Here is an 18,864-nt window from a genome sequence, read left to right as displayed (position 1 = left end):
ATAACTGTATTTTGACATTTAACACTTCCTTTTTGTTAAGTTCCTTTCATACTTGTGCGGTTTTAATATTACTATTTTGTCTGTACATATATTGTGTTATTGTAAATTATTTTTATTATTGTATTTTAGGATTTTCCTACCTTTTTATTATTATTTTCTGACTCATTCATTCATATACTGTATTTCTATGCACTGTCACGCAAGTAAGGGTGGGGTTGGGAGCAGTCTTAAAGGTAGGGAGTAATCATGTTTTAAAGACTTTAGTTGTACACTCTGCTGTCATTGTACCTGGATTATTTTAATTTAGTTTATTTAAGAGTACCGTAAAAAAAAAAAAAAATCCAGAATATAGGCAGAAGACTAGTTTTCATCAGGCCAAAATGTTAAAAAGGCTTCCTATAATATTCCAAAGCTGCCATCCTGTATCGGCAGCAGGTGGATGGTAGACAAAATTGTGTACATTAGTGGATTAAGTAAGACAGTGAAGACACCAACCTGAGGGTTACTGTTCTGTAATGACAGACCTCTGATATTCCTGCAGAGGTACAGTGGAAACAATAATAATTTCCACTGCAGTGAGTAATAACAAATCACACTATTGAACTCCAGTTATGGAGTGTTGCACTTTCATTGGGGAACTCACCAAAATAGTCAAAATTGAAGAAGCAGTGGCGAATATATCCTGACCTTTAGTGCAGAGTATTGGTAAAGCTCCAAAACCCCTGGATCCTGCATTCCCTAACCACCCCACCAGTTTGTAATGTAGGCTTTTTATTATGGTTAACAAAGTACTCAGCTGGAACGAGGATCCAGTTCAGTTGATGTACTTTTTTTAATAACAAATAAAATGTCTCAATATTCATACTCGTACATATAGCAACTTTTATTTTAAAAGATCTGTTCTGTAAAACGTTGTCTTACTCTTGTGTTAAAAAACATTGCTCTAAAGCTCAGTTCTGAGGCTGTTCTGTAAACGGTTTTCTTATAAATACAGCAACTTCTGATCAATTTCAGGGTTAAATTAACAGTGCTTGTAAACTCCTCCCACATCTGGTTTAAGCCCCGCCCATCACAAGTACAGATACAAATTCCGAATGTCGGAAGTCGGAGGTCAGAACTGGGAATGACATCACAGCCGAGTTGACTGCGTTCCAGTACAACAGGTTGGAAAATCGAGCTCAAGCCAGGTTAGCCCTTAGCCATTTTTAGCATTACCAGTTGATAACAATGCATTACGCTGTATTTTTCACATACATGTCCACAGTCAGAGATTCGACAGTACTGTGTGTACGACTGATTTAACAAGACACAAAATTGGATAAACATCAGTGTCACTGTCCTGCTCAACTGAAAGACTAAGGAGATCGTTCTTCCCCCCACGCCATGAGGCTCTTCAACTCCACCCAGGGGAGGAAAACCGAAAAACTCTAAACTCCAATATGTCTGTCCTGTATCAAACTGTACCACCTGACGCAGTGCACCCTGCATTTTGTGACCACTTACTTATGCACCTTAGGCCTTTCAAGCACTGTATTTGACCATGCACCTTAGGACATTCACCCAATGCTTGTTATTTTGCTATTGATTTTATTTTATTTTATTGGTACTTTTGCATTTTGCTTGCTGTTGTTGTTGTTATTATTATTATTGTTATTATTATCAGTCTGTGGATACTGCTGGAAACTGTTAATTTCCCCTGGGGGATGAATGGTAAATGGTAAATGGACCTGTACTTGTATAGCGCCTTTCTAGTCTTCCGACCACTCAAAGCTCTTTTACATTACGTGCCACATTGGGATCGAACCCACAACAGTAATAAACAGCTTTCACTGACGCACAGAGCAGCCGTCTTGGATTTTGAGGTTGGGGTTGATAAGGTTCTTCAGACTTTACTAGTTGGAAGTCCAACTTCAGGGGACATTCCAATTGAAATATCTGACTGGAAACTCAGAAATTCTGACTTCCCAGTTCAAATGGAATTCTGGTTAAACAGATACAGTTCCTGCTCATCTCTACTTCCTATTCCTAAATGTGAATACTCCGAGTGATGACATAATCAGATTAACTGTTTCACAAGCTTAGTACTCTCCAGTAAACTGACCTTTCTGTGTAAATGTTTTCATATTATTTTGCACTGACAGCTAAATAAACTTCCCTTCTACAGAGGTCAGTACTGTTATCTGTATGTATGTTTCAGATAGACATTAACAAAACAAATTCAAGAGTTTTCAGTTTATAATTTTAATATCAATAAAAATCCAACATGTGTCTTCTGTCAAGAAAAGTTTGGGAATGCATAACAATATTTTGGGGAATATTTACATAGATATTCACAAAAAGTATCAAACTACTACCCTGGAGAGTATACATCTTAGTAATAAAGTAATAAAATGAACAAAACATCTACATAACAAACACTATTCAGAGAATATAAAATTGTAAATTATATAAAACAAATTATATTTTATACTTTATATTTAAAATTGCTTTTTAAAATTGGCTTCAGTACAGTATACTAATGTGCAATTTATTTTGGAAGTCCACTCTGTTGAAGTCTTTTATTTTAGTACAAATACAGCTCCATATTTGAATTCCCAGTGGCATTTTCTATCATCACTGACATTTTAACCAGTACCTGCATTCATTTTATAAACAACATTCAGCAAAAAGCAATAATCTTTTTGGCTAGTGAAGCTTGAACGTAATTATGAAAATATGAAATGAATGAAAAAGGAAACTGATCAATGGCCAATAAATGAACCAATGTCTTTTGCTGTAGAAACAAATCAATATGCTTGATGTGCGCGCTCTCACACATCAAGTGATTTCCGAAAGTGCTGTGCTCTTTGGGCCAGTTCCTTAGCAAACTCTTGAGCCTCATGCAGAGCTTGCGTATCTGGGAAGTGCAGCGCCGCCTTCTTGGTGGCCACGGCCAGTTGCTTCAGGAGAGCACACAGGTGGTTGCTCTTACACAGAAGGCTCCGGCTGGACTCTCCATGTTGGGCCTCCCTGCACAAGGTGTCCACCAGTCTCTGGCCCACCATGATCACCAGCTTACTTTGCCGGATGAAATTTTCTGGTGGCTGGCCATCTCGAAGGCTGTCCACAAATCCCCCGATGGCCTTCTGAAGAGCGCCAAAGTAAAGCCTGCAGTGCTCTGACAGGGAGGATGGTGGATGTTCTTCTGTGCCGGTGCTGGACTCAGAGGAGTGGCACTTGTTATCAGCCTGAGCGGTGGAGACATGGAACAAAAAAGGTGATGATGGCCACATATCATGTCTTCTGGACAACAGTGTTTCCTGTCTTTTTCTCACTACAAGGAAAGCCTTAAAGGTCCAGTGTGTAATATTTAGGAGGATCTATTGTCAGGAATATAATAATATATAATATTCATAAGCATGTTTTCATTAGTGTATAATCGCATCAAAATAAGAGCTGTTTATATCTACGGACGTCGCAGGCTGCCTTCTATGGAGTCCGCCATGTTGAACCACCATGTTTCTACAGTAGCCCAAACACAAACCAAACACTGACTCCAGAAAGAGCTGTTGGCGTTTTTTTGCATGTTTCACCTCCACTGTAGTTTCTCCTTTGTGCTTGGAAGGGGAGGGTGAGGAGTTGCAATCTGAAACTACACCACTAGATGCCACTAAATACTGGACCTTTAAACATAGTTAAAAAGTAACACTAAGCTAGCATAGAGGCAGTAAACTGACTGTAACTAACATTAGCTACTGCTACTATTAGCCACCATGGTCATACCAGACCGAGTGAAGCTGTAGCAGAATAAGCACTGAGTGTACTGAATTGGCAACTGTTGAGTTTTGATGCTAATTAACCAAACTTTTCATTTGTAATGAGAAGATTTTGTTACCTGGTCTTTCAAAAGTTTCATAGCCTAGCTTTAAAAAATGTCTTGACAAACCAAATACTGGCCGTTGATACGTCCATTTTTTCCCCGTAGTTTTTTGACCGTAGTTTTTCCTACATGCTTGCAATCTTTAATCTCACCGCTAGATGCCACTAAATCCTACACACTGGAACTTTAAATCCTGGATAGCTACATTGTAGTTGGATATTTAAAAATTAAAAAGAGACAAATGTATTTGTTGTTTTCTCATTAAGTTGGAACAAATCTCTTGTGTTAATAGGAGATACTCACCTGCACCTTGTTAGAGACTGGTGTGACATTTTCTTTTGGCTCATTTTGCACTTTTTTCTGCTTTTCAAAATCAGTCTTAGTCTGAGGAAAAGTCAAGAGCAAAAACATTATGTTAGTAAGTATGCTTTGGGTTTTAAAGCAGCACCAAAGTAACCAATATTATTTATGAAGACCTAGAAGCCTAGAAGCTCTCACCTGTAGCTCTACATAGTCATTGTCATCCTCTACTATGTCCCCTCCTTCTTCGCCTCCATCAGGACTTTTCTTTGTGTCTGGCTGACCTGTGGTGACAAGAGGTTCTGGGTCTTTCTGAGGGGCTCTGAACAGAAGCTTGCCATTGGCATTGATGATGGACACCAGGCGCTTGACGTCCTCTGGGACAGTGCGTGCCACCATAACAAAGCGCTCCAGTTGGTCAGGTGTCTGGACTTGCCCCAGATCTTGACAGAGTGTGTTAAGGGGCCAGCCAGCGATGTTGAGAGCACTTACTGTTTGTTGTAGGATGACGCCTGAGTCTTCTACGATGGACAGCTGTTTACAGAGCCTCGTCTGAAGGTTGGCATCGGTCAAACGGTGGGCATTGCCCTTAACGTCCAGGGCAAAGTTTAGGAAGGATGTCAAAGAACATGCAATCCCATCTGCTGCCTCTTTGATCTCCTTCAGGTGTTTCTCAAGATGTCCTTTACTCCTCCAGTGACTGCTGACAAAGTCCATGAGACGGGGAACAGCCTTGCAAACGGACTCCTGTAGGTCCAGAAGTCTGCGGCAGGCCTCGTCCTGGCTGACAGTCACTTCTCGCAGGGGCTCAGGAGAGGAGGAGCTCAGAGCCAGAGAGTCACAGGAGCTGGTGGAGGAGCTGGAGGCAGTGCTGATTCTTTGACTGTCTGCTGCAGAGAGGCGTATGGTTCTACGTCGCTCGTCATCCTCCTGCGCCAGTGACTCCCCACTTCCTGGAAGATCACGAAAAGACGTACAAGCCAGGAAGTTTCTCATTCTCTGCAGACGCACCCTTTTGAGTTCATGAGCATTGTTTGAGTCGCGCCTGCACTCTAGGGGTATATGATCACTGGTGGAATCACTGAGAACTCGGGTGAGGGGGTCCTCCTGGGGTGGAACCACATAAACTGACTCCTCTGTGTGCCTCTGAGTTGGGGGCTTGTCATAAATTGGGGCCCTTGGCAGCACTTTGGGTGGTGAACTGGGTTTTGGTATATCATAAAGCAAGGGAGCTGGACTTCCTCTTTGAATGGTCCGAGCATGTACTGGAAGAGTGTCATAGAGGTCCCTACAAACAGTTTTGGAGGGCAATATGTCATAGGAGCCTTGGGGTGGACTTTGTTTCTCAGGACCCACTGGCACATCATAAATCCACTCAGGCTTGCGGGGGTTGGGAAGGGTACTGTATCCAGCGATCATTTTCTGTTGGGCGTCTGTGGTTGAGGGAACAGGGATGTCATAGTTTGGGTCCTGAGGCAAAGGTGGTGGAACTGCATATACCTGTGCACAAGAACAAGTTGTCAATATCACAGCTATTCCCTTTATCATGTTGTCATGTTGTATGAACTAGTTCATTTTAAGTATACGGAACCTTTAGCAGAGCTGAATATGCAAAAAATGTGAAAGACTGCATTTTAAAGTGAGCACGTCATAGTTTTATTAATCCTTTCAAATGTCTGAAACTTACGTAAGTGTCTCCTGGACTGCTACACCTTGAACTCTCCAGAGAGTCCAATCTTTTCTCCAGTTCCGAAATTGGAAGCAGTGAGTGTGTTCGTGGCATATGTCTTGGAGTTGTTGATGCCTGAAAAATAGAACATGACAATAATAGTCCAGATATCAGACCCACTCAAGTGGCAGAAATACAAACAGTCACTACTTTTCATTTTGTTGTTTATATTTCCAGGAGCTCACATTGAAAAGAGAAGCACGTCTTCCTTGGCTCGGAACATCGTAAACCTCCCCTTTTGGACTGGACCCCATGCTCAAGAATGAAGGCTGCAGACAAGACAGACAGGCTGTAATATTGGCGTTGACTGGCAACACCTGCACTGCTTTGATCAAAGCTGCATCAACCTCACTGACCTCCACATCAACACATTTATGGGGACAGTATTTGCTCTGAAGCCCCTCAAGAGTACCGGAGAACCCTATTATGCATGCACTTTGCCAATTAACGCAGCTTTATAATAGAAACCATGCTGCTCATTGAATATTAGGTGGCTACTGCAGAAGGGAACAGGACTCCCCTGGAGCAGGAGAGGAAATGGTGAACATGTGGGTATATTTCTCCCCACCTTCTGCTGCACAAGCACCCGTACAGACACTTCTGTCTTTCTGGGGTCCCTGGCGGCATGGGCTGCTGTTTGCAGTTAAAAGTGTCTGAAGTCTGTGTCTGTTTGTCTTTTACAGGCCCATAAAGACCCCGTTGCTGCATGCCTGTCCCCATGGAGAGGCCCCTGGTCCCCATCTGTAAGCTCTTTTGCCAGCAGGGGTTTCACAGCGTTGCATTTCTGCAACAGTCTACCTCTCTAATCATGAGAGCGAACACTTCCCAAGGGAAAGGATCAACTTTGACCTCAGACCAATATATATGCATTTAGTTTTTGTTCTCCTCTACATAAATTCATACTTGTAGAAAGAAACTGTTTGTACTGGGCTTACCTCAGGTCCTTCTGTGCTGTGCTTAAGTGCTGAAGAGACTGGACTCTTTGAAGCTGATACAGGAGTGGATGGGACCTTGTAGATCATGTCCATGCGTTCATAAGCAGGGCTGCTGCAGGGCCGGGGTACACTCGGGATCTGGTAGATATTTTGCACACTGTCACCAGTTGTAGCATCAATTAATTTGGGTTTTTCTGTGACATGGCTTATGGTTCTAGTTTGTGGTAAAAGCTGCAGTCTGTTTGCAGGGGCCAGGCCATGACGTCCATAAAGAGAGCACATCCACCATCCACTTGTGCCGGCCACGTTTTGATCCATTACCGTGACGATGTCGCCTTTTCTGAAGGCCAACTCATCTGGACACTCTGCAGTGTTGTCATACAGAGCCTTTGCAAGTTTGTTCTAAAATAAAGAGCAAAGAAAATGGAAATAAAGATTAGGAAGTATGTAGGCTGGTAGCATGTGATGCATTTTATTGACAAAGTTAACTTGACATGAAGACAATCTATTTCTGCGGTAGGCCTATGACAACATTTCCTCTTGCAAAATGTTGCTACAGGTTGAACATCTGACTCCAGATTCACAAGTAAGAATTGCCCTTTTGTTGATCATAATTAACACAACTGTTGTCACAGAGTCACTCTTTCTCTTCAGCACTTTAGCACAGCACAGAAGGACCAGAGTGATTGTGAAACGACACCAAAAAACTAAGCAGAGATGTTTGGATGGTATATTTCTTTGCTTTATATTTTCACTTCCTATTTGTGCTGCCTTCAGAGAGGTAAATGGAAGTTTCTTCAGAGCTTCCTCTTGCAGGCTTGTAAGCATCCTATCTCATCTCTCCAAAAATACATTGAAGTGTGAAATGAAACCTCATTTCACTCGACTGAATTTGTACTCTGCAACTGAAGAATGATCACTGATTATTATGTATTGATTCCCTTTGCATGTTTCCCTGTTGAGTTGCTGCCTTGTGTCAAAGCATTCTTCATTGTCACTAACTGTGCCCCTCATAAACTGGTTGCTCTTCTCCGTATGTGACCAATCTAAACCAGACTGGGGCTCATGTAATAACCACAAACAGAGTTGTACATTTCTTTTGCACCAGTGTCAACCACCTTGCTGTGGTGGCTGTCATTAGGAGGGACAAGCTGTGAATAATGAGAACCAAAACGAAGCAGAATTCACAGCCAGCAGCTTGTGGTTTGACTAACTGTCACAGAAACTACACAAAAAGTGGGTGCTAACACTTACCTCATTGATTTATCTTTGCAACTCTCATGAGAAACATGTAGGCTTAGATGAATAAAGGGTGAACCAAATCCTGATGTGTTGTTAGCTTGCCACACTCTTTAAACTTTTACAAAATGGTGAATGTCAGAAATGCAACATTACAGTCAGCTGCCAGTTCATTGTGATACCTGCAACAAACTCAAGATATTTGTAATAATGCAAACAAGCTATTATTGGGGAATATTCTTTATTTATTCTGTCTGATAATAAATGTCCAAAAATTGTGTATTCATTTGAAAATGTAAGCTACCTTCCAGTAACCTTCCAGTGGCTCAGTCAATACAAACTGTGCTGCCCTAATTCAGCACAACCCTAACCCTAACCACAGCATAACCCTAACCCTGATTAAATTTGTGTTTCCATTTTAACAAGGACATTTCCAGTTTCCGAGCGTTAAACTAGCTTGCTAGATGTTTTTTACCCACGTTTATCTGGCTCTGCCTGTGATTGTTACAGGCACTGGTACTCAGTACTGGTGAGTACTGGCTCATTTCAGGCACTGGTCATTTGTCTAAACGTATGCACAACACATGCAGAATATTTCCTTTGGATGGAATAGTACAGCGATCAAAAACACTGAGGGCACTATTTTAATTGTGCAAGAGCAAAGACCAACACAACGAGGTGGGTCTTGAGATTGCTTCCAAGTGCACCTGATATTTTGTTACATGTATGTGCAGCAGTGCAAAGTGCAAAAGTGTTGGAAAAGTGAAATATGTGAGATATATATTATTTACAAAGAACCGGCTACATGAAATGCCAACATGGCGATATCAGTTATACCACAATGAATATAATTTGAATTTAATGTGTGCAAACTAAAACAATGGGTACTCATCAGGAGGCATCATTTGTCATTATTGTTGGTCATCTATTTTTCTTTCAGCTCCACGATTCCTATGTTTACATTTATATATATTCATAAAATATATTGAATATCTTGGCATGAAATATTTTTAGCCATGCTAGCGGAACAGCTCTTGGTACAATGTAGGTCTGTGGGTTGGTCGGTCCTTACTGAAATATCTGACATTTACTAGATTCTTTAGATTCATTGTTTGTAGATGATACATCTTAATGACTGTACAGGATAAACTGTAATAACATTTTCTGATTTCCAACACTTTGGTTTACTACTAAATACCTGCAAACTAATGACACTCCCTTCAGCCTCAGTGTGTTTAGCGATAATTAGCAGAGGTGTGGACTCGATTTGATGACTAGCAGACTAGCAGCTCGACCTGATCTAACCTAATTTGTAACTAAAATCTTAATCTACAATGTAACTAGTAACAATAATGAATAGCAAATAAATATAGTGAAGTAAACAATACAATATTTCCCCCTTAAACATAGTGAAATACAAGTATACAGGAGCATGAAATGGATGAAATGGAAAAGTACAAGCAACAAAAAAACTTCCTGAGTAAAGGTACTTGGTTACATTCCACCAATGATATATAAAGAGAGCTCAGAGATGCAAGGAATAACGGAACCGACCGACCCTGGACAAAACAAACACACCCTCACACACCCACACACAGACATCAGCCTCAGCTGATAAGTGTGTGTGGGAGGGAGTCTGCTGGCTCTGCCCTCTCTCTGAGGGTGAATCCTCTGCAACAAAGAGCCCATTCACCATCAGAGCCCAACACGCTCAGCACCTGTTGGGATGCGGGCCTGTGGAGCACACTGACCGCAGCAGACTGTGGCCCCCGCCCCCCTTAGCACACACACACACACACACACACACACACACACACACACACACCAAGCCTCAGCAAACTCCCTGCCTAATCCTCTGGGTCATGCTACAGACATGCAAGTGAAATACACAGGATCAGATGACAGTCAGTGACCGTGCCACCAAAATTTACACTGTTGTCCTTGGAAACATCAGTGTGCACGCTCCTGACATGACATTAGCCAACTGTGCTACTTTTATTACTCATACTATATTTTAACCATCCAGGTCAAGACAAGCATGTGCAGTGCAAGTTCCTGTAATTGCAGGTTGCAAAAAAAACCATTCAGACCACAGCTTATGTGACCTGATTATTGATTCAGTGACTTAACCAAATTTTAAACATAACCTTTTCTTTTTAAACCACAACTCAACATCACCACACTATCAGAATTAGGTCACTTGTCCCGAGGACTCATGCCATGTTTACCCATGTCCCCGATCCTCTTGCGCCTGCATGTTGATCACTGAGTACTGTAACAAAGTCAGATTCAGCTGTGACTCTTTTGGATTCCTGCACACGCCTGCTTGTGCAGATCAGCCCCTGTGACAGCTGGCCTTCAGCACTTTAACCGCACAGCTGCCTCTGCCTCTCCCGTCTCTGCCACTCCATCCTGTTCGCAAATTAACATCGGACCAGACGCAACACAAGAAAGGTCCCAGATAGCAGCTTCTGTTCAGGCAATGATCCTCAGTTCAGCCTGTATAATGCTAATAAATAAAGGGGTGGATGTGGAGGGGATCATTGTTTTCATGGCACACTGTTTGCTGTAAAAGAACTGAAAGAGAAGAGTAAAAATCCCCATCACTTCATCACTTTCCAAGCCTCCAAGCTGACATCTTCAAATGTTTATTTTGTCAAACCAACATCCCAAAGCCCAAAGACGGTCAGAACTGACTCAGTAATATCTGTTATACAGTAATATTTCCCTAAAGATAGCTGATATGAATAACATTAGTTACTGGTCATACCATACCAAGTAAGGCTGTATAAAAAGGGCGTGTTTTATTGGTGATTCATTTATTTGTAATAGAAATAATGTATTATTTCTATTTTCTACTACCTTCTACAAACTTATTTATGATTATCAAAATTGTTAGCAAGTGTTTTTTAAGTGACTCTCTGGAGCTGGACTTGCGAGATCACAATATAACACATGAATTCATCTTGCCAGGTTTCAAACTAAGCGTTTGTGTGCAACCCACAGTAGTTTGGACAAATCAGTGGCCTGTGATGAACTATTGGACGCTACAGCATAAGCAATGGGCGTGATTTAATACTAGGTGTCTGTCTGCTCGAAAGCAACAATGGTGGCTGCTAAAAAGGTTAGCGTAGATGCTGCTAGTATCAATTTTTTCATTGAAAGAAGAGCAAAGAATGGCTCTGAATTTTTTGTTTTCGTTCTTCTCCTGACTGACTGAGTAATGGCGATAACAGTTACATACACTACATTATATGTAGGGTTTGTTGATGTGATTGATTGAAGTTCGCCTTTGATAAAAAATGAAAGACAGATGGTTCATCCAATAACCTGACCTTCTCAAAGTGCCTGCCCTTTTCCAAACAGTCTCAATCAACAAATTCCCAGATGGTTCAGCATTCAGTTACTGATAGGCCTTTTCCACTAACAGAGAAACGGCTCTGTTGCAGTTAAAATACCTAGTTTTGAACCCTTCTGAGCATTTCAATTAAAAATGAATTAGTTAGGGAACAGTTGGTTCACAGCTGGAAACAAAAAAATTGCAGATTTTTTCTGGGAAACAAAATGGGCGTGCCATACGTGTTGATGACGCATCTGATTACAACTGTTCCACTCAAAACTGGTGGAAACATGGGCTGCTTCGCCCAAAGCGTGATACCTTTGGGTAATAGCAAACTTTTTCCCCCATTTAATAAGACAGCACCTGTAAAGACACACTACTGAGTCAACCTAATAAGAGCATCGAATCCCAGAAAGCCACAGGAACTGGAACCAGTCCAGGAAGTGGTTCCCAGTGTGGGAACGACACCCCCTTTGGTTCACTCTGACCTTTTGCCCCTTGACAGCCTGGGCAGGACCCCGGGGTCAGGTCAGCACCTCATCTATTATACATTCAGACACATGCCAGGCCCAGCACAACACCCACAGTGGCCAACAAATCTGTCACCCATGACTAAAGGTTGACACTAAAATTTTGAAAAAATGTAATTTTCCCAGACAGAGCGGCGGGAGAAGGGTGTTCAAGATGAGGCAGAGCACATAGATAATCTCTTTTCTTGAATTTGGACAGGAAGTCAGCCTGTAAATATGACATATTAGACTTTCCCACAGTATCTTAGATACAAAGATGGGGGCAGGGCGAGAGACGGGGACAGACAGACAAACAGAGGGAAAAACACTGAGAGAGAGATTTGGTATCCCAGTAAATTATTTTCTGACATGTCAGGAATTTGTTTCTGGTTGATTTATTTCATCATCTTAAATGATCCTCAGATGTGCTGCATGGAAAATCACCTTTGTCAACCCTCACTCCAACCCAAACAAATCCAATAGGAGGCTGTGGAGACTAATTCAGGATCTGTGGCAGTGACATTGACTCGCTTACAGCTGCCCTGGTATTTCCTGTATGGGAACTGCTGAGAACTATGTCAAAAACACACACACACACACACACACACACACACACACACACACACACACACACACACACAACTGATGAAAACTTCCTAGGACGTTTTTGGTGGACAGTCAACATTCCACATCGACAGCTTATCTTCTTCTAACAATATAAGACTCAAGAAACAGTAAATAGACTTAATATGTGTCAGAACTACACAAAAGAGCCTATTAAAGATGGGTTAACTAATACAATCGCCTATTGATTCTTTTGTGCTTTTTGGGATGCAGATCTCAAGATTTGCTATACTATGATCAATTAAGGTACTATTACTGTTAAAATAATTGATCTGGCAGTTCTTATAAGTCAGCTTGACCTGAGAGGAACTAAACACCTGCTACAGTTTCACTCTGTTATGACCAGGAGCTTATGGTAGCTAATGTTAGTTACAGTCAGTTTACTGCCTCTTTGCTAGCTTAGTGTTACTTTTTAACTATGTTTAAAGGTCCAGTGTTTAGTGGCATCTAGTGGTGTAGTTTCCGATTGCAACTCCCTCATATCACCCTCCCCTTCCAAGCACAAAGGAGAAACTACAGTGGAGGTGAAACATGCAAAAAAACGCGAACAGTTTTTTCTGGAGTCAGTGTTTGGTTTGTCCGTTCTGGGCTACTGTAGAAACCGGCGGCATCTGTAGATAAAAACAGCTCAGTCTATAATCAGGTGATTATACACTAATGAAAACATACCTATGAATATTATATTCCATTTCTGCCACTAGAGCCTGTTAAATGTTACACACTGGACCTTCAACACATCGCTTCTTAATAGTGCTGCTCAGCCTTGCTTCCCGTTTTCCCTAGTGGCAACTCGCAGTATTGCAACCAACCAACATTATAAAAGACAGGACACCTCGTACTGCAAACAATTATGAGTCTTTCTATTATGGATTTATAATCCATGGAAGTTTTATATCTCTTGACTTTCCTCAAGCTGAAAAAGCAAAAAAAACTGTTACGTCGTCACAATGTAAAGTCTATGGACCGAGTGGGACCAGGGGAGAAACAGTACTGCGCTTATTCAGTGGTACACATAACCAGGAAATAAACGCTGGAAGCTGCCAGCTTTTTTGGCGAAAGCACCGGGTAAGCATTAGATTGAATAGGTGCCATTTTGGCGTTGGGTATCTTGTTCTTGTCATAGATCTGTGTTTTACCACGTGAGAGATAACTAGTTTAATGGTTTTAGGACGAAAGTAAAACAAGAAATGAAAACTTTATGTTCCTGCTTGTGGCCCCATTGCACCCGCTCTCCATCAAGAGAATCTTTGGAAATGTGAAATTCGCTTAAGTTCTGCAAAAGTTTTGTCTCAGTCTCGCTTGAACATTTGAACATATGAAGCCTGTGAGATGTGGTTGAAAGCTTCTTTGAGTTTAGATTATACTTTTTTTTTATGAACAAATGCTGGAGTACAAATAATCATTTATTGAATTAAATTTTGTATACTAACAAGCTTAAGCGATACTGTATTACACTTATTAAATCATAATATATGTAAATGTAGGCTTTCAACAAACTGTAGGAAATCAAAGTACTTGTGCAGATACTTGAGGATTTTTAGAGAAGTGTGAAAGATGGCCAACAAATAGCTGATTCAGCTTCATTTCAATGCTTGATTATTCGCAGGATTGTGTGAAAATAAGAGGTCTAACGTCTTTCACTGTATCTAAAAACAAACAGAATGACAGGAAATAGTGTAAGATGCACTGTATGAGTAGTTTTAATGTATTTGTTGTTGGCCAGAGGTGTAGCAGTAACAGTGGATGACAGACTGGACAATGTGAGCAGCAGATAACGGGCGGACTGCAGGCTTGCAGCTCCAGAGCAGGAACTTATCTCACTCCTCACACTCTGGTTTTATTTATACTCACACTTCCTCAGTCACATCTTCTGTCCATTCTCACAGTCAATATACTTACATGTGGCCACTTTGTACTTCTAGCTGGTACAGTTACAGTGTTTAATGTTGGGTGGTTGAGACTGAGAATGAACCAATTTTAAGTTGTGGTCAGAAAAAAACAGTGGTTTACTTTAGTTCAGATCATCCTTCCCTTGATCATCTCTCTGCACAGACACAAGCAGTATTTTTACTTATTGTAACTTTAAAGGTGCTCTATTATATATATGTATAGAAACACAACACTGTCCAAACATATTGTCAGTTTTGAACACATTTTGAGTAATCTGGCAAAACAAATTGTGGATGAATGCCATCCGCTACTGTTATGCGAATATTAGAAGTTAAGAGATAAGCAAAAGGTGGCGCCAATTCTTCAGTCGGAAAAACCAGAAGGAGAGGACACAACAAGATGGCGGACATTAAAATATGTTGATGGAAACACAGCTATTAGCATTTATTTGGAGTCCAATATTTACTCTTCTTTACCTCTGTTTTGGTCTCACCAACTCCTGAAAAACACGTCTCTTTAGATGCTAAATGCTAACTTTGTCTGTCTGCTGTTTGTTGCTGGGTAGGCAGAGTAAAGTGGGTTTGCTAGAGCTTCTATTCACTAAAGCAACTGCTGTTAGTGCCATGTTTTAGCCTCGAGTTTGGCATTATTGTTGGAGGACATTGTGTTGGAGCCAGTGGAGGTGACGTACTGTGAGTTGAGCTGCTATCATTGGCTGCGCAATTTGTCTGTAGCAGGAAACAATGGCGGCTCGCCTGGTCACACACAATCTCGTATTCCAGATAAACAGTAAATTAAACTAAAGCTGAAACTATTTAAGGAGATAAATAGTCAACACAGTCACAGAATCTGGATCATATCTGATCAGCACTGCCTAGTTTGACAGTTTGATCTGAGTTTGGTGCGTTGAGCTGGACGGACTCACTGAGAATGACCTGTCAATCACAAGGTAGCCACGCCCTAAATCATACCCTGCTTTATGGTCTATTTTACTGTAAATGGGACCATCAATTACTAAATGAACATCATGATGTCTGGAAGAAGACTGAAACTAGAGATTGAGACCATAACCTCATTAGGAAAAAGTTTACTGAGCTCTTAAATCAAGTCAGAAGTCGGCTCATTTCTCCATAAGACCCAGTTCTATCTGACTACTTTTTTGCAGCCCATAGAGCTGCCCCATGCTGTCTATTAGAAAGAATTCAGGTTTAAGACACTTTTGTGTTGGCTTCACTTCACAGACCCAGAAGCTCTGTCCATTATATATACTGTCAATGTCTGGAAACAATGCTGATGAGAGCTGTGAGACTGAACCAAAACATTAAAATTGTGGGTTGTAAAACTAAAACAAATGAGCTGAAATGCACTAAAAAGCTCCTCAGAGTTGAGGGGAACTGCAGAGTCGGTGATAATCCTCTGTGAGTTTGTAACTAAGAGCATCACCTTTCTTGCTTTTCAGCTGAACCTCCCACTAAAACCAAACCGGACGGGCTTTCAGAGAAACAACTGTGGAAAGCCCCAGTGGTGTTGCAAGATGTTACTCTAATATTCATTTATGCATTTATTATGACCTTACAAACTCTACTGACCACTGCCTCAATTATTTTGTTTTCATGCTTTGGTGAGCTGATTCAGGAGCCTGTTGCCCAGTTGGCATATATCCTTGGAATTTTCTGGCTGACAGGATGAACGATGGGGTAGATTAATAATCCTCTGCAGCTAAACACATGGACAGTGGCTGGATAACGTAGAGGACAGATGGTGAATTAGACCCCCCAAAAAAAAAAACAAACCTTCCTTGAGCAGGCTGTGAAGAGGATGCTGCCACTTCTCCATGCCGGCCTCCTGCCGTGTCACAACTGTCTACTGACTCCTGCTCTCAGATGATAAAAGCAGACAACACAGCACACAAGGCATCCCAAAATAGCTCTCTGTGAACTAAAAAAGAAATAAATTCCAATACGAGCGGAAATGAGATTGCTTAAACTGACTGTTAGTCATCGACCGAACCAGTTTTGAAGAAGTGATGAATAAGATGAGCTCAGTGGTAGCTTTGCATGGGAAAACATCAGGATGATGCATATCCTTTCCAAACTGCGAGCTGCAGATAGGACCTGGAACATTATGTTTTGCTGTTACATTAATCATGTTGAGACTTTTGAACCATTTCCCACCCAATCTAGAGAACAATTCACACAAGTGGATTTAGTGCTATCATCAAATAAATTCAATCAATCACAACTCGACTCAAACTGCAGAAGAAGAGTCAGACATTCTCTGATTCTCAGTGGAATCTTTTCTCCATCTGCTGTTGGCTAGCTTGCAATCCCATTTAGTTATTTTGGGGGTCCTTAAATGCAGTGGTTTTCAGGTCCTTGAGTGGGTTGTAGGGGGTCCCAAGCAAAGGAAAAGATTTTTAGAAGTTGGAACAAGGCAAGTAATATGGTTGAATTTTTGATTATTGATTGATTATTTTATTGATTTATTGATATTATTTATTGAAGACTTTTAAAAAATCTTTTTAACCTAAAAAAAAGTGACTCCTTAAGACAGTATCCTTTCACTCTGGGGATCTATGGTCTAATGTACATCTATTGTGGGGGACATACAATAATCTGCTTGGAACAATAATGTGTCTAGTATGTTTTTTTCTACATTAAAATCCTTAAAAATCCATCTCCTTCTATCTCTGAATATGCAAATGTTGTTCATTTCTAAAGTTTCCCTGCTGGACACAAGATGTCTCCTCCTTCACTGTAAAGTCCATTCTCAGTGGATGTGCACTGGTGGCTTCAAGTTTCTACATCACACTGTACAAGTTAATACTGGACCAGGACTGACTAACTATTTGTGATGTCACAAATCATGCTGGTGGGCCCTTAAAATCAGATGTTCAATGATCACAGAGAAACTTTCCACTTTCAGTAGATAAATGTTAAAACATCCTTCTAGAGTCAAACTCTGCACAGACAGCATTCAAACAGCACGCTGTAGGAACAGGAGAAACACTGATTTGGAGGGAGGCTTTAAGCCAACTATAAATAATTGAACTTAAAATTCAACACCAATTTCTGCAACATCTAGGCTGATTGGTGGCAGCCCGTATGTGCCGGCTGTGAGGTTTATGGGAACCAAACCAGCCACTGAAGGATCATTCAGCAGCTCCCTCAGACAAAAAGTACTCACAGAGCGCAGCAACAAATGTGCACATGGTTTAAGAGATCACAAACATGCAGGCATGATCAGCTGTTTGAATGCTGAGAGCCTGTAGAGATGTGTAAGCCACACGTATTGCTGCTATGATTCATAAATGAGCGTAAAATAAACCAAATGCACAGATTCAAGAGTGAAAAGTGCATCATTTAAGAAATTAAACGTCAGCCTAATGTCCCAATTATCTGTTTCTGAGCAGCCTGAGTTGATAATCGCACTTCTAAAGGCTTGTGTGTTAATGAGGCACAACGTTTCACTCTCAGCTCTATGTTAGAGACGGCACCTCTCAGGTTACAGCCTACAGTAGAGCAGGTCAGAGGGGCTGTGTGTAGAAATAGGCGGTAGCTGACACTGCAAGTTAAAGTGAAATCCAAGCAGGTGGTCCACAGGGACATTCCTCTGGACGAGCAACAGCACACAGCAGAGCAGACAGGAAACACATTCAAAACTGCATTTATAAATCCTTCCAAATAACAAAAGGGGTTTTAAATGTGTCATTTTAAACTCAGGTGGTGGAGCAGCTGCAGTACTCACCATGTTTGTGAAGCAGTTGTGTTCAGGGTCCACACAGAGAATAAGTCCGTCCTCAGAGGGTCAGTTTTCAGTGAACCATCTCAACCATGAGTGTGTGCGAAGACTCTTGGGGATTTACTCCTGTGTGTCTCACAAGCATATTGTCTGAGCTGTCACTGAGAGCCAGACTGTTTTACACCCTGGGCGGGGAAACCCACTTCCATGTCATTGACTGAGCTGCTCTCCTGCAGCCCCATTGGCTGAGACACCCCATCTCTACAGCTGCCCCACCCCACTATTTTTTTTTTCATGCCACTCTACTCCTCTCTTTCCCTTCCATCTTTCTGATAAAGCAGAAGTAGTCTCTATTGTCTATAGTGTCACTATTTTACTTTTCTAACTAACTGAGGGAATTTTTGTTGTCACGTACTATTTTGCTTCCTCTTTTCGTATAAATTCAACATATTTGTCCTCCATGTGTGGCAGATTTAAAAGACTGTTAGGGGGCGCAGGCAGAGGAGGGAAGTGTGTGTGTGTATGTGTGTGAGAGTGTGTGTGTGTGTGTGTGTGTGTGTGTGTGTGGGGTTTGTTTGAAGCAGAAATTCTTGTGACTTTACTCGTTGTTGTCTGGACAACACAGAAAGCGGCGTCTGGGAGAGCCGGGTTGGGGGTTGGGGAATGCAGGGGAGTGATGGGGCAGAGTGACCTTCCAG

At 41.4% G+C, this 18,864-nt stretch overlaps 1 protein-coding gene across 1 annotated transcript; it reads right to left on the bottom strand.

Annotated features, from left to right (window-relative positions):
• Window positions 1-2,225: 2,225 nt before the first annotated feature.
• cass4 (Cas scaffold protein family member 4) lies at window positions 2,226-18,338 on the bottom strand. The gene is made up of 7 exons (XM_051414990.1): window positions 18,173-18,338; window positions 6,824-7,225; window positions 6,074-6,157; window positions 5,847-5,963; window positions 4,358-5,659; window positions 4,163-4,243; window positions 2,226-3,227 (listed from the first exon to the last, which is right to left on the bottom strand). The coding sequence occupies exons 1-7, from the start codon at window positions 18,173-18,175 to the stop codon at window positions 2,811-2,813; spliced, it is 2,406 nt and encodes an 801-aa protein (XP_051270950.1). The 5' UTR covers window positions 18,176-18,338; the 3' UTR covers window positions 2,226-2,810.
• Window positions 18,339-18,864: the final 526 nt, after the last annotated feature.

The sequence above is a fragment of the Dicentrarchus labrax genome, unplaced genomic scaffold (genome assembly GCF_905237075.1).
Source record: "Dicentrarchus labrax unplaced genomic scaffold, dlabrax2021, whole genome shotgun sequence".
NCBI classification, from domain to species: domain Eukaryota; kingdom Metazoa; phylum Chordata; class Actinopteri; family Moronidae; genus Dicentrarchus; species Dicentrarchus labrax.
The sequence above is the reverse complement of the archived record's forward strand: the minus strand, read 5'-3'. Positions and strand labels throughout refer to the sequence as shown.

Excerpts from the sequence above, each read along its gene's own strand:
- cass4 (XM_051414990.1), bottom strand. Across the intron at positions 6,158-6,823 it reads ACAGCACAGAAGGACCTGAG|CCTTCATTCTTGAGCATGGG; the intron begins GTAAGCCCAGTA and ends TCTTGTCTGCAG. Across the intron at positions 4,244-4,357 it reads ATGACTATGTAGAGCTACAG|ACTAAGACTGATTTTGAAAA; the intron begins GTGAGAGCTTCT and ends ACTTTTCCTCAG.